Source organism: Piliocolobus tephrosceles, chromosome 21 (assembly GCF_002776525.5).
Source record: "Piliocolobus tephrosceles isolate RC106 chromosome 21, ASM277652v3, whole genome shotgun sequence".
In the NCBI taxonomy this organism is placed as follows: Eukaryota; Metazoa; Chordata; class Mammalia; order Primates; family Cercopithecidae; genus Piliocolobus; species Piliocolobus tephrosceles.
Window position 1 is genome coordinate 18121794 of NC_045454.1, and position 16056 is coordinate 18137849.

The following is a 16056-nucleotide window of genomic DNA, read 5'->3' on the forward strand; positions in this document are numbered from 1 at the left end:
AAAATGTAGCACAACAAAGGTCAGAATTTTTTTTTTTTTTTTTCCAAAATAAGCCCAGACCATTAAACAAGTGAAACTCCAACAAATAAGTCTTCTCCAACAGCGAGAAAAACTGTACAGTTACTCAAAGCTGATTCTGCCAGTGGGGCTGGGGACAGAAGTGGGTGGGGAGGGCGAAATCATGGAGGGCCTGGGGAGGGGGCTAGAGCGGGAGAGGGTCAGGGTCCTGCCCATCAGAGTGGGGCCGCCTGCGTCCTGCACACTCTGCTGTCAGGTGGGGTGGGGGTCAGCTCTTGCCTCCCTGTGTGTGTGAGACGGTGTCCCTCACCATCTCCCAGTGCCAGGCACAGTCAGCTCACCCTGATGGAGAGTGAACTAGACAGGACAGGCTGGGGAGAGGGGAGGGTCCCATGAGAGGGACACCCTGCTGATTCCAAACGAGGTGGCCCGTCCATCCCACTTCCTGCAGCTAGTGGGAGGGGACTGGAGAAGCCCTGGGAGATTGAGGGGATGAGCAAAGGCACAGAAACATGGAGGGCCGGGGTGGGGGACTTGCATAGGTTGATGAGTGTGCAAGAGGTACATAAATAAACCTGACACCCCACCCAGCCCGGCACTGGGAGAGGAAGTGGGGACCCAGAGCCAGGTTCCCAGGGCCACCCTTACCCCCTGGCTTCTTCCCCCTCCCTGGGCTCAGAGCAGAGGGAGGTCCACAGACCAGGAGGGTGGGGGCAAGAAGGTCTGGGGAATGGGGTGATAGTGCAGGGAGGGTGGTGGTTTTAAAATTTTTTTTTTGGTTTTTTGTTTTTTTCCCAACATTTTGTATCTTTAATAACATACACAATGGTTACCAGCCATATTCATAACAAAAGTTATTCATAAAATGTATCTAAAAATAACATTTTTTTTCCTTTTCGGTGTGAAAAGCTTGAGAATGTCCCAGTGGGGAGGGTGGGCTGAGGGGGAGGAGGGCGTTGAAGAGGGAGACCCTGGCTTCCCCGCAGTCTGAACCCCCGAATCCCCTCCCTCCACCTGGGCCCCAACACAACCCCTCATTAGGAATAGGGACCAGACAGTCTGTCAGACTCTGGGACTGGGACAAATCTCTGGGTTATGATATAGTGTTCCACTTAAGTGAGGTCATGACATAATGGGGGAAGGGGAAAGGCTGAAAGAAAAGGGAGGGGCTTAGGGAAAAACCCAAAAACCAAACAATCCCCTTTCCCTTATTCCTGACTCCCAAGTATCACCAACCAGACCTGGGAGCAGAGAAGGGTGTGTGTTCGTAGGGAAGGGGACGTTAAGGCAACAGACTTCCTGACCTCACTGGCCACCCTGGCTGCCCACCTCCAACCTCTTCATCTGGGGAGCCAGGGCTGGAGGAAAATGGGTTAGAGCTTGGGGGTCTGGAGGAGGGGGCTCTGCCCTCTCCCCTCATAAAGTTCAGGCTTCCCCTGCCACTGTCTTGGCTCAGAGAGAGGCCTGGGGATTCTAAAAATGAGAGGAAATGATCAGAGAAAAACCGTTAAGAACTATATAAATATGTATCTTAAATAGGCCTAAGAAATTAATCATAGAGAACCTCTGGTGAACAGGGCCAAGGGAGGTGAGAGAGGAAGGTGGCTCCTGTCCTTGGGGAATGTGGGGAATGGTAAAGGGGAAGGAGGCAGAGGAGAGAGGGCTTCCCCTCCTTGCTCCCCTCCCTTCTCCCCAGCTCCTCTCAATAACATTCTGGAGGGCAGGTTCTCTGCCCTGCTCATGTCACCCCAAATATCAAATGTTTCTGAGCAGGCTCCACAAGGTAGTGGTCAGTTTGTCTCTGGGGAGTCTGCTCCCTTGGGGAGAGGCAGGTGGTCAGCGGTCTGGAGGAGGCAGGGGTGGGATGGGACCAGGTGGGGATGAAGAAGGAAAGGAGAGAGGCAGGCAGTCTGGCCAGTCCCTGCCCCCTTTATCCTGGCTGCCCCCAACTCCCCGGGCCTCAGCAGAGATCCCTCGACGGGCCTGGGAGTGAGCAAGGCATGTGCCAATGTTAAACAAAAGTTAAAAGGGTGAGAGAGTAGAAAAATATTAGAATATATAGCTGAGCCAGCCCACCCTCTCGCTGTCGCGGAGAAGCCTGTTGGGGGTTGGCCCCCGCCCGCCGCCCAGGGAGCCTATGGGTGCGCTGGGCTGTGGGTCCCGTCAGATGGTGGAGGTTTTGTCTGTCCCATCTGTGGTAAGAAAGGGAGGAAGGGTGGAAGATCAGGAGCTGGAGGGAGGCCCAAGAAAAGGCACTCAGGTAGCCTGTCATCCCGGTCAGGCCCTCCCTGGAGTCTGGCCTCCCCTGGGGACCCCTCAGGATGACTCTGAGTTGCTCAGTTCAGAGGAAGAGACGCTGGGTAGGCGGGAGCTGGGTCAGGGAAAGAGGAAATGCTCACCACCCAAGGCGTGTTCTGTCATGCTCAGACACAGAGACTCCAGAGTGGGATTGATCTCCAGGTCAGGCCCAGGAACCGGGCAGTCTGGTTGGGAGAGAGGAGAATGGGGGTGGTAAGGACCGACTGGACTCGGATGAAGAAGGCTGGGATGACAAAGCATGCTGGTATGGGAAGGGAGCAAGAGAGATGGAGGGGAGAGGGAGGAAGGGGAGGAGGTAGACAGGGAGAGAGGCGAGCATGTCACACAACAGGCAGAGGACACAATGGCAATGGCAGAGGCTTGGTGATACAGAAAAAGCCTGACTTGCAGACAGTGGAAGTGAAACTGAAGGAGCTCCTGGAGGCCACACACAGCCTGCTGTGACTACTTTGGACACAGACTGCATACTGTCTTGAGCACAGTCTGGGCATCTGCCCTGGACACTGGGCAGCCCCCAAGGCTCCCTGATTGAAGACCTGCTCTGCACTTGGTGCAAAAGCTAAATCAAAACCCTTCCTATCCCCCCTTGGACCTGCTCCTCTGGGCAGGATTTGATCCAGGCAGGCTGGGCAGGTGGGGGCAAAGTAGGACAACCACCATGGGACTTGTCCTCAAACCACACTTCTCAAAAGGGCCTCCTATTCTGGCATCTGGGAAACCACCCACCTCCCTGGGCAGACCTGACCCCACCCCACACTGCTTAAACCCTTCCCTGACTCCTCACTACCATCAGGACGAAGTCCGAGCTGTTTACCTGGGTTCAGATGACCCAGCTCCCATCTCCACCCTCACCTCTCATCACTGTTCCGTCCGAACCCTGAGCTCATGTTGTATCAGATCACCCAACTGTCTCTCCTAAAAAAAAAAAAATTTTTTTTTGGCCGGGCGCGGTGGCTCAAGCCTGTAATCCCAGCACTTTGCGAGGCCGAGACGGGCGGATCACGAGGTCAGGAGAGCGAGACCATCCTGGCTAACACGGTGAAACTCCGTCTCCACTAAAAAAAATAAAAAATAAAAAAAACTAGCCGGGCGAGGTGGCGGGCGCCTGTAATCCCAGCTACTCGGGAGGCTGAGGCAAGAGAATGGCATAAACCCGGGGGGCGGAGCTTGCAGTGAGCTGAGATACGGCCACTGCACTCCAGCCTGGGCGACAAAGAGAGACTCCGTCTCAAAATCAAAAACAAAAACAAAAAAAAAAACAAAAAAAAATTTTTTTTAAAACTTGGGGAAGACCTTTCTGTTTCAGATTGCTGACTGATGAATAAACACCAGAGTTGGGAGGAGTCAATCAGTGTGGGAGAGCTGTCTGACAAAGCCTGGGACATAGCTTACTGGTAAAGAGAATGGTTCTTGTTGTTTGTTCATTTCTGCGGTTCATCCACCTGCTTGTTTAACATCATTTATAGATGCCTACTGTGTGTCAAGCCCTCTGCTAGGATGAACATGATGAATAGGTTCCCATGGCCTCAACAGATGGCTGTCCACACAACCTCATCAAGTAAGACTCCTGGCTGACTTGGCAGTTTATGACATGAATTCTGCAAATCCATGCTCTCTCTAGTCAGCCCATTCCAGACCAGCCTTATCTGTCTCTGCAGTCCCAGTGCCCAGCACGATGTGGAGGAGTCAACCCCTCACTTGTTGGGCAGGGCAGGGACCTGTGGCTAGCAAATCTCTAATCTTCCTTTCGCCAACTTGGCCCAACGTCTTTTTGAGATAGGGTCTCACCATTGCCCTGGCTGCAGTGCAGTGGCACGATCTCTGCTCACTACAGTCTTAACCTCCTGGGCTCAAATGATCCTCCTGCCTCAGCCTCCCGGGTAGCTGGGACTACAAGTGTGCACCACCATGCCTAGATAATTTCTGTATTTTTTTTTGTAGAGATGGGGTTTTGCCATGTTGTTCAGGCTGGTCTGAAACCGATCTCCTTGCCTCAGCTTCCCAAAAGTGCTGAAATTACAAGTGTGAGTTACTGTGCCTGCACTTGGCCCAACTTCTGCTCTCCCAAATGCAGGATGGTCTATAAGCAGAGGTCAAACAGCCCACTCACTTCAAACACCTGTTCTAAGAGGTGAAGTCCATTGGTTCCTCTGTGGTCACCTGGCATGTGAAAGAATGCCAGTAGGCTGATGGGCAGGACTCCCCTCCACAGCAATCTCATACTTTTAACTGTCCCATCCCCTCAACCCCTTCTAAATTGAGTAGTCAATGATCTTATAAAGAAAGAGATGATGACAGAGACCAACACAGACACTAAGATTATGACATGGGGGGAAACATGAGATGGGGTGGGAGTAAGGGGTGAGACATGATGATTCAGAGGGGTAGGGGCAAAACCTGAGAGATAAAATTGAAGCAGAGGAGGAAAACAATCCCCCACAATTGGGCGAGATGGGTGCAGAGTGGTGCAAGGTATGGGGAGAGGTAGTCTGGAAGGAACAGTGGACATGAGACGCAGGAGAGAAGAGAGAGGTCAGCTCAGGGTGTTGGCTAGGCAGAGTCCCAAGGGTGGGGCACCTCACCTGGAGGGAACATAAGAATGGCCTGGGGTGACGAGTGGACCGGGAGCGAGTGGGTGCGCTGCACAGAGCTGCGGCTCTGACTGGGCATGCTGTTGCTGCCTCCAGGGTTGGCAAACCACAGGTTCTACACAGTTCCCAGGAAGAGAGAAAGTAGTGAGTGGGGAAGAGGCCCAGACCCAAGAGCGGTGCAGGTGGTACAGGCCTTCTCCCACTCCCACCCCCGCCATCTCTAAGCTGGGTCCAGACACAGAGTGTACAGACATACACATCCCAGGTACTGCCACCCCAAACCCCAGGAGGCCATGGCCCCTGCTTCCAGTCAGCTTACCTGTCGGCCCTGGCCTCCAAGGCTGGGGTTGGTGAGGGCATGTCGAGGGGAGACACCTCCAATGCCCGAGGGGCTCAGGAGGCCCATCCGGCCGGGTGGGAGGGCTCGGGGAGGCATTGGGAACTGCCGCTGGGTACGCCGGGCCACTCCCATCCCCACAGAACCAGCTATGGGGAGCGAGTTGGAGCCGAACGCCCAGCTGTGAGAGAGCAGAAGGCAGGGTGTTAATTTATGTAGATGGGGCCCATCTGTCTACCCCTTCCTCACCTTCCCCAACAACCCCAAGTGGTAGGAGAGAACATAAACCTCCATCACACATTCTGTCCCCATCTGTCCCAAGAGTACCCCCTGGAAGAAGATGGGAAGTATACAAGGGTTTCCTCACTGTCCATTCAAAACAGTTCTCCAAACTTCAGTTCTCAAGGGAGACATTTCTGTTATTTGTCTGGTCTAAGAAGGGACTTCCAGGCCTTCTGCATACAGGTGAGGAGCAAGGTACATACGAGGGGCCTGCTCATGGGACATGTGTTGTTTTCCAGCTCGGCATCCTATTCTAGTGGGAAATTTTCTTCTGGGAAAGTCACCCAGTGACTGAATAAAACTGGATTCCCAGCCCAGAACACAATCACCCCTCTAAGCACGATCTGCTAACCAGCAAAGGCCTGTGGAGGCCAGGACCCTGTACGCTGGCCACCTGCCTACCCTTTCTGCTGCCGGTAGTTCTGCATCTCTAGTGCGGCTTTGCGTGGGAATGTCCGGAGGAGCTTCAGCACTTGCTGTTTCCAGGATAGCAGCCGTTTCTTCTGCGTCTCCGTGAAAGCCTAGAATTGGCAGGGCACAGGCGAAGCAGAGAGGGTGATGTTTCTTTCAGACCTCCCTTCCAGTCTTCATTTGTTCAAATATGTATTGCCTGGCCGGTCATGGTGGCTCATGCAGTAATCCCAGCACTTTGGGAGGTCGAGGCGGGTGGATCACTTGAGGTCAGGAGTTCGAGACCAGCCTGAACAACATGGTGAAACTCCACCTCTACTAAAAGTACAAAAATTAGCCGGGCATGGTAGTGCATGCCTGTAATCCCAGCTACTTGGGAGGCTGAGGCAGGAGAATCACTTGAACCTGGGAGGCAGAGGTTGCAGTGAGCTGAGATCGTGCCACTGCACTTCAGCCTGGGCAACAGAGTGAGACTCTGTTTCAAAAAAAAAAAAAAAGATTTATTGCTCATCTACTCTGTGCCTGTGCCAAGCAATTCTGGGATGCAGAGGTGACCATGCCCAGAGAGCTAACAGTCTGGTTGTGAGGGAAAGATACATACATAATGATAACTTTGACAAATTATCCCTCCCTGAGGGAGAAGAAGAGGAAGCAAAAGAAACCTACATAAAAATGAGGGGTTGGTAAAGGTGTCCCTGAGGTATAAATGTTTTGAACTGATAGCTGAGGGGTGAGGAGGAGGAAGGGGTACCGTTCCTGATAAAGAGTATGTACGGGCTGGGCATGGTTGCTCATGCCTATAATCCCAGTACTTTGGGAGGCCAGGGCAGGGGGATCACTTGAGGCCAGGAGTTCGAGACCAGCCTAGGCAATAAAGCAGTACTCCACCTCTAAAAAGGAAAATTGTCACCCCTGTAATCTTAGCACTTTGGGGGCTGAGGTGGGAGGATCACTTGAGGTCAGTTCAAAACCAGCCAGGCCAACAGTGTGAGACCTCGTCTCCATTAACAAAAAAAAAAAAAAAAAAGAGAGGAAGTGTGTGTATAAGGGTTCTGAGAAGAAGCCTCTATGGCCGGGCGCGGTGGCTCAAGCCTGTAATCCCAGCACTTTGGGAGGCCGAGACGGGCGGATCACGAGGTCAGGAGATCGAGACCATCCTGGCTAACAGGGTGAAACCCCGTCTCTACTAAAAAATACACAAAAACTAGCCGGGCGAGGTGGCGGGCGCCTGTAGTCCCAGCTACTCGGGAGGCTGAGGCAGGAGAATGGCGGGAGGTGGAGCTTGCAGTGAGCTGAGATCACGGCCGAGAGAGCGAGACCCGGCCACAAAAAAAAAAAAAAAAAAAAGAAGCCTCTAAAGCCAACACTGGTAAGATACAAGACTGGAAGGGCTGGTGTGTATGTGCCAGGTCAGGCAAGGCCCTGTGGGCCACATACAACACAATGGTCTTGAGAATAATGGGCAGCCTTTGCTTTTTTCTTTTTTTTTTGAGACGGAGTCTCACTCTGTCGCCCAGGCTGGAGTGCAGTGGCACCATCTCGGCAAGCTCCGCCTCCCGGGTTCACGCCATTCTCCCGCCTCAGCCTCCTGAGTAGCTGGGACTACAGGCACCCGCCACCACGCCCGGCTAATTTTTTGTATTTTTAGTAAAGACTGGGTTTCACCGTGTTGGCCAGGATGGTCTCGATCTCCTGACCTCCTCATGATCTGCCCGCCTTGGCCTCCCAAAGTGCTGGGATTACAGGCGTGAGCCACCACGCCCGGCCACCTTTCCCTTTTTGAGCATGCTAGGGAAGGCCTTACCTCATGAGTCAGGCACTTTTCGATGAGCTGGAGGTAACTGGTGATGTTCTCCTCGTCTGGTCGGGACACCAGCAGCTGGGTGCACACTGGGGGACATAAGAAAGGGCAGGTTAGCCCCTAGTATGCCCTCTGCCATGTTCCAGCCTCCAGCTAGCTCGTGCACAAGAAGGAACAGGAGACTCAGGCTGGATGAATACCAACTATTAAGTGCTAGCCATGGTATTTAGGTTATCATGAGGATATACAACATAGTGCCTGACACAATCTTGTCACTACAGACATTTTTAGCCTGAGAAACCTAAAGCTCAGAGTTGAGTCACTTGCCCCAGGTCCAGATCCAGATCCAGATCCAGATCGATCTGGATCCAAGTGTAAAGTCTGCTATGTCATGCTGCTTTAGGAAAGGCTGAAGCTGTGATAAATTTCACCATCCCTATCCCCTGGACTTTGGTCCCCTCTGAGAGAAATCAATGGACTCCCCTCAACTGCTCACTCTTTACTACATGGAATTTCTATTGACACACTGCCCCATTTCTGCTCAGCCTGGAGACGCTTTGAGGGGAAGGGCTGTTATCCACCATTAGCCTGGACATGCCCAAGGGCAAGGGGCCTTGTCAACACCCTGTCTCGGCTACTCTCTGTAGTGTTCCAGTCTCCAGCAGGCTTTATAAAGCCCCGCTCCCAACATCTAACTTGGATTTGATCCCTGGTGCTTGGTTGGGTTCACTTGGCTTTCTGCCTCAGGATTTCCTGCTAGGCTGTAGCTGGTCTTACCTTTGCCCATCACCCGTGTAAACTGGCTGGGGATGTCTCCGTCAGCGACGGGAGCCGGGGCAGGCTCACTGCCATCGGTGGGAGCTGGAGCTGGTGGAGGTGGGTAGTTCTCCGCAGCTGGAGGGTCCTTGGCCTCGGTGCCCTTGTCAGTGCCAGGGTGGGCTAGGGGAGGCTCAGCACCTGGCAGCGATGGCTCCCCCGGGGCCCCATCCTTGGCAGTAGCGGTGGTGGCGGCGGCAGCCACGGTGGCCTGGAGGACACTGTAGGCCTTGATGGGAGTGATGATGATCTGCTGCAGCTCCTGCAGAGCGTTTCTCAGGTTCCCACCTTCCAGCACATCCTGCGTGGGAGGACACAGGCTGGGGTCACATGCAGACCCTACAATGAGGGACAGAGAGTATCTACACAGAGAGTCAGACACAGCTTGCAGAAGACTGGGTAGGACCCTGGGTTCCGCACATAAAGAAGGCATGTAAGGGTACTGCAAGCCCACAAACATTTCCTCTTTCCCATGAAGGTGAAGTCCCACAGAACTCACGAAAAGCCAGTCTAATGTTGGAGTCTTTGGGACCCACCAAGGATAGAAACAGAGATTCAGACCTAGATACTGAGCAGGGAAACGTACAAACAGAAGGCAGTGGCAAGGAAAGGGAATGAGGAATGTAAATCAATCAGATCAAATCAAATCAGATGTGGAAGGAAAATGAGTTTAGAAACAATCAAATGGAAAGAGAGATGGTACAGACAGAGACACACTGCTCTACCAGAAAGACCAGCAAGAGATGGAAAAGCAAAAGGGGAGAGAAGGTGTAGAGTCAAAAGACAGATTCTAGAACCACCAAGACAGACAGGGAGGGGAGCCTCTTAGCTACCAGCAAGTGAGCCTTTTGACGCCAGCTTGCACGTGGTCCCTGGAGTCTGGGTCTATTATTGGAGGCCAGACCTGAGGAGTCGGGAGGCCAACTCAGGGCCTGTGGTCTACTGGTACCACCAAGTGGCTGGCTGGCCTTGAAGATGCAGATACCAAGTTCTCACCTTCTCTAGGGACTTGAGGACGCTCTGTCTCTCACGCAGCTTCTGGATACTCAGGGCTATCTTGTGGCGGGCACCTTTGGTGACATTCTGTGATAAGGGCAGAAGGGGACAGGAAGCTAGAGATGGGAGGCTGAGATATTTGCAGGTACCCAAATAGAGATCAAGGAGACAGAGGAGGATTGGGCTGCAAGGAATGCAAAATAGCGCTGCCCCCAACACCTCCCTGATGGTGCCCTTGGCTTCACCTGAGACTCCAGGTGCTGCTCGGTCAGTGTCATCATCTCCTCGTAGCTCATCTGTGAGAAGAGGGCTGCATACTTGTGCAAGCGGAGGCTCTTGAGCCATGAGGGCACATCTTTGGATAAGAAGGGAGAGTGAAAGGTCAGGAGTTTGGCCCTGATGACCAGGGTAAAGGAAAAGTTGTAGGGCTAAACCCACAGGAAGCCTCAAAAGATGCAAAAAATTGGGAGGGGGTTGCGGGGAGCTAAGATTCCATCAGCTCCTTCTTCATCTGCCTAGTCAGACCCTCTCAGGCAGCCTTCCCTGGGAAGGACATCTGACCCTTCTGAGCTGCTTGGTTGGATGTATACCAGGATGACCTCACTGATTGCTCCAAAACTCTTCCTGGGTTCCATCAGTTAGCTGTGTCCTGGCTTCCTTGTCAGACTGGGGTGTGTGAAGACAGGGGGCTCCTCCCCAGTCAGAGCAGAACTTGTTAGGGGAGATGTGGGGTCTCTCTGCTTAGTCTTGAGCCCTAAAAGCAGGGACTATCTACTCCCCTCAGACATGTCCCCTCCTCAGAGGGGTAGGCAAGGAGTCAGCTACAGCTCCTTTCTGTCCTCTAAGCTCTGCAGAAGCCCCTGGAAAAGGGTCTTGGTGCTGCTGTCCCCGGTGTACCTTTCATGCCACTGCCATCCTCCTGGAAAGTGTTCCGGCTGGAGCCCTGCTCCTCTGTCTGCTCACTGCCAGAGGAGGCCACGCTGCTCTGGGGCGAGAGGGGTGCATGATCGGGCGTGGTAAAAGCAGCCCGGGCCCCAAGCTCCTCTGGACTTGGCCACTCACCAGGGACCTGGGGGCTTGTAGGGATGAGTGACATGGAGCGCTTCAGCGGGCTAGGGTGGATTTGGCAGGGGAGACCTGGCCAGAGTGGGAGAAAAGCAAAAAATTAGGCTGGGGACCCAACCACAGGAGACCATCCCCCTGCCGTCAGTGCCAGGATGGCAGTTTGGCCCCGTAACCTGCCAAGAGGAAGGGACCTGGGGTCCAAGGGGAGCTACCTACCAGGTATACCTCATTCTCTTACCTCCAACACCTAACCCATCAGCAAGCTGTCAGCCACTTTCCTGAAATTCTCCAGTTCCGCTGGCTCAAGCCACCAGTGCCCCTGGCAGGAATTACTGCCATAGCCTCCTTACTGGTTTCCTGCCTTCACTGTTGCCTCCTATAGTCCATGGCCCTCACAGCAGCCATAAAGATCCTTCTAAAAATGCAAATGTAACCGAGCTTGACTCCTGCTCAACTCCCTGTGACTTTCTTTCATAGTGGAAACAAAATACAAATGCTTTCACGTGCCTAAAAGGCCATGCAGGACCTGGCCCCTGCTCCTGTCTAACTGTCCTCTCCCACAACCCACCACCTGGTTCATGCCTCTCTAACCTTCAACTCCTCCCAAACTCCTCTTTGTTCCTGCAACACTCAAGGTTGTTTCAGCCTCAGGACTTCTAGACTCGCTTTCTTCTTACTTTCTTGATCTTAGCGGGTGGCTCCCTCAAGTCTCACCTCCTCTGAGGCCTACCCTAAACCCTTAATCTGAAGTCACTGCCCACCTCTGCTGCCCCAATTCCAGTCACTCTATCACATTACTGCCTTGTCTTTCTCACAGCACCTATCACAACCTGAAATTATCAAGTTATTTGTTTACTTTCTACGAAATGTATTTATTTACTTTTTTGAGATGCAGTCTCGCTCTGTCACTAGGCTGGAGTGCAGTAGTGCGATCTTGGCTCACTGCAACCTCCGCCTCCCGGGTTCAAGCAATTCCCCTGCCTCAGCCTCCCGAGTAGCTGGGACTACAGATGCCTGCCACCACGCTCAGCTAAGTTTTTTGTATTTTAGTAGAGGCAGGGTTTCACCATGTTGGCCAGATGGTCTCCATCTCCTGATCTCGTGATCCGCCCACCCTGGCCTCCCAAAGTGCTAGAATTACAGGCATGAGCTGGCTTGTTTACTTATTAACTGTACCCCCTGCTAGAATAGAAGACCTGTGACAGCAGGAACCTGTCCCATCTTAAACATCATTATATCTTGTAATGAAGGAAGTACATAAGCTGCTTCCTCAACAACCCTGTTATGGGGCCTCACTACCTCCCATTTTTTTTTCTGCAGTGAGCCCAAACTGGCCCCTCATGAGGCCTGGAGACTCAGAGTGATCCCAGGTCCTCTTCTGCAGGATGCTCCACACCCTCTGTGCATCCCAAGTCTAAAGTTGGCAAAGGAATCCAACTTGATCTTTTTTTTTGAGATGGAGTTTTGCTCCGTTGCCCAGGCTGGAGTGCAGCAGTGTGATCTTGGCCCAATGCAACCTCCGCCTCCCAGGTTCAAGCAATTCTCCCTGCCTCAGCCTCCCGAGTAGCTAGGACTATAGGTGCCCACCACCACGCTTGGCTAATATATATATATATATATGTGTATATATATCTATATATGTGTGTGTGTGTGTTTATATATATGTGTGTGTATATGTACATACGTGTGTGTGTGTGTGTATATATATATATTTTTTTAATTTTTTTGAGATGGAGTCTCGCTCTGTTGCCAGACTGGAGTGCAGTGGCGTGATCTCGGCTCACTGCAACCTCTGCCTCCCGGATTCAAGTGATTCTCCTGCCTCAGCCGCCCAAATAGCTGGGATTACAGGTGCCCGCCACCACGCCTGGCTAATTTTGTATTTTTTTAGTAGAGACAGGGGTTTCTCCATGTTGCTTAGGCTGGTCTTGAACTCCTGACCTCAGGTGATCCACCCGCCTCGGCCTCCCAAAGTGCTGAGATTACATGTGTGAGCCACTGCGCCTGGCCTCCAATGTGATTTTTAACCACTCCCAAGACAGGGCAGGTTCCTATGAGCTCCCAGACCTTTATCTGTGCTTTTCCCTCTGCCTTGCTCACCTCTCCAACTCTTCTCCATCAGCCACTTCTCCCTTCATGCCTTGGTCATGTACTCCTCTGCTGCTGCCTCAGGCCTGGCGCTTGCTGCCCTTCTCACTAGCCTCCCTCTTGCACTGGACTGTGGGTCCATGGAGAATGGCAGCCCAGCCCAATTACTTCTGCAATCCCATGATCAGGCACAGAGCATGACACACAGAAGTCCTTCCAACGAAGTTTGATAATTTGATAAAGGACAAAAGGGTGCTAAGAGGGCCTCTGAGCTCCACCTATGACATCCAGAAGTACCCCAAGTCAGCCTAGTCAAAAAGAAATGAAACAAAGCCAACGAGCCTCACCCTGGGTAGGTGAGGACACCAAGGCCCAGGGAGCTGAAGCCCTTTGCCCCAGTTCCCATGGGAGTTGACAGGCTGAGACAGAGCCCAAGCCTTGTTTCTGATGGAAAGCCTGGGGTTCCTGCCAGTGCTACAGAGACACCCAGCACAGGAAGGCGGGCTAGCCTGCTGCAGGCCCCAGAGCATCTTCCCTCAGCTGTGACAACGCTGATGTTCCTGGCTAGGAAGTCACCTGAGGGACAGGGCAAGGCAGTGACCCACCCCTAATAACAGTTTCTGCCCTACCCCAGAGCATCCGGGGCCCTCTTTCCAGGAGTTCTTCAGCCTCTAGACTCCCTCAGCCCTGGTTTCTGTCCCCACTCAGCACTCCTGGGGAACATGGCACACTCTGGGCCCTGGGGGACTGCGGAATCCTCAAGACAGGCCTTTTTGCCTGTTTTGGTGTCTCTGGCCTCCTTCTTTCTCCCTTCTCAGCCAAGAAGGGGGCAGGCGAGGCTGAGAGGCAGGAAATTACCCTGACTGGAATGATCGTGCAGTTCCTGAGGAGCCCTGCTTGGCTCTGCACTGGGGTGGAGGCTGGCCACAGCATGAGAATGACAAAAACAAGAATGCCAGCCGGAGTTCCAGGGCCGTGCACTCTCCAAGAAATCCCGATCTGTTTTTGGCAGCACCCCAAACCCAAGCTGCCTGCCCTCAAAGGCCAATCCTTGCTCCCCACTCAAAAATATTTTAATGATTTCCTGTTTCCTGCAACTGCCTGGAATCCAAAAGCTTCTCCTGTCCTTCAATGCCCCCCAGAATGTGGCCTTCACACACTGAGGTCTGAGGGTAAAGAGAGGCCTAAGTTCAAATCCTGACTCTGACTCTGTCACCTCTGTGTGATCTTGGGCAAGTCACTTCATTTGCCTCTCTGCCTCCCTTTCCGCATGAAGTCCTTAGCAGAGGGATAGGCACACAGTAAGCACAAGTCTCTGCTACTCTTATTACTCATTCAAATCCGCCCCAGTCAGATCCGTCTGTGTACTGTCCTCTCTAATTTTCCACCCCTGTGCTTATTTCATGCTGTGCCTTCTACTTGGAATGCCCAATTCTTTTTCCTCTTTTGGTCCAAACCTCTATCAACATTGTTCAATCTTGGTCCTTTAATGGCTACTGGGGTCCCCACGATGGGGAGCACAGAAGGTATGAGGAGAAAGAAATCTATAGGCACCCTGCAAGGGTGACCCCTCCCCTTCGTGAGGGCTGAGCATCTCCAGGAGGGGTACCTTTTGGTGGAGGTAGTGTAGCATAGTAGTTCAGAGTATGAGCTCTATAGCCAGACTGCCTCGCTTTGAATCTTGAGTTTATATGTATAATGTTCTTAGAATAGCTCCTAGTAAAGACTACTTACCTGTGTTTGCATTGCTCCCAATACTGTTGATGGCTGGCGGCACTGAGCTGGACGGGTGGAAGGGCACGTGTCCATTTTCCCGGGGTGGCTTGTCCTGCCAGCCTGGCCCTGCCTCCCCAGGGCCCAGCTCTGCAGGGTTCCCCCACTCATCTGAGCCTTGGCGTGAATGATAGGAGGGCTCTGGCCGGGAGCGGAAGCCACTAGCCAATCGCTCTTCCAGGTGGCTCAGCCAGAGGGCCAGTGCGTTGCGGTCCTCTAGTGTGGTGGCTGGGTGGATGAGGGCATAGGAAAGCAGCTGGCGGCTCTCCTCAATGAAGGCATTGCTCTCGATTGAGTAGGCCAGCACTTTTTGCAGTAGCCTCATGTACTCCGACTTGGCCTCTGTGTTGCCTGGCTGAAGCAGGGGAAGATGGGACAGCAGGAGGGACACCACCTTCTCTTTGGACTCCTGCTGCCACTGGCTGACGATGGCTACAGAAGGGATAAGAAGAAATGTCAGGAGAGCCAGGGTGGGGTACTCCTGTTCACCTGAAAGCACTGCCTATGGCCTACTCCCTCAGCTCCAATCTCCTTTTCCTAACGATCTTCTTTTCATAACTCCCAACCTTATCCCTCATATAGGTGAGATCAAACACACTGACCCTGCCTCTGGTGTAATTTTTGTCTTATTTTTTTTAAGAGATGGGGTCTCGCTATGTTGCCCAGGCTGCAGTGCAGTGGCTATTCACAAGTGCAGTCCCACTATTGATAAGCACGGGACTTTTGACCTGCTCCATTTCTGAACTGGGCCAGTTCACCCCTCCTTCGGCAACCTGGTGGTCCCCTGCTCCTAGGAGGTTACCATATTGGGGCCACACTTAGTGCAGACACCCAATCAGCATAGCACACTATAGTCCAGAACTCCTGGACTCAGGCAATCCTCTTGCCTCAGCCTCCCAAGTAGCTGGTACTACAGTCACGCACACACCATACCCGGTGTACAGTAATTTTTCTTCGTTCTATCACTCCTGTTCTCAAAAACCTGCAGTGCCTCCCAATCAGCCAAACTTGCTACTCTGGAATCTGAACTCCTCCTGCCCCCAGGCCTGCTCTCATGCTTTATCTCCACGACCCCTTCTCTATTCTTCATGGTCTCTATGCCATTTTCCCTGTCAAAAAGCAGTCTCCTCCTTTCTGAATGGAGAAGGCAGTGCTATATGGTAGTTAAAAGCTTGGGCTCTGGAATCAGATGGTCTGGACACCCCAGCTTACTAGTTGGATCTTGGTAGGTTACCTTGAACCTCACTGAGCACCAAATTATCTGTGAAATTTTGGAGATAATTACAGTACCCAATTCACAGTGTTGCTTTGAGATTCAATGAGCTAGCAAAGAACGGAAAGTGGTTTGGCAACGTAATAAATGCTTGCTATTGTTTTTTAACTGGTCTCTCTGCTTCTAGATTCTCCCCTTCTAGTTGATCCCATACATCCAGATGCATTTATCTTCCTAAATCACAACAGGATGTCATGTTCCTGACCAGGAGTTTATAATGGCAACCAGCAAGCACCAACAGACTCAAGTCCAAGAACTCCTAGCTTAACATCACCTTCATTTCCAG

At 52.5% G+C, this 16056-nt stretch overlaps 1 protein-coding gene across 2 annotated transcripts in view; it reads right to left on the bottom strand.

Annotated features, from left to right (window-relative positions):
* Positions 1-804: 804 nt before the first annotated feature.
* Positions 805-16056, bottom strand: part of SAMD4B (sterile alpha motif domain containing 4B) — a 42075-nt gene continuing 26823 nt past the window's right edge. Inside the window, exons 4-14 of one of the 2 annotated variants that reach the window (XM_023229386.2) lie at positions 14459-14929; positions 10469-10708; positions 9817-9926; positions 9572-9658; positions 8537-8876; positions 7763-7848; positions 5950-6068; positions 5248-5446; positions 4920-5043; positions 2418-2501; positions 805-2210 (exon numbers count right to left, since the gene is read on the bottom strand). In XM_023229386.2, the coding sequence (XP_023085154.1) occupies positions 2182-2210; positions 2418-2501; positions 4920-5043; positions 5248-5446; positions 5950-6068; positions 7763-7848; positions 8537-8876; positions 9572-9658; positions 9817-9926; positions 10469-10708; positions 14459-14929 (1889 nt within the window). In that variant the 3' untranslated portion in view covers positions 805-2181. The remainder of the gene's footprint in view (positions 2211-2417; positions 2502-4919; positions 5044-5247; positions 5447-5949; positions 6069-7762; positions 7849-8536; positions 8877-9571; positions 9659-9816; positions 9927-10468; positions 10709-14458; positions 14930-16056) is intronic. The other variant, XM_023229388.2, reaches the window with a different exon arrangement.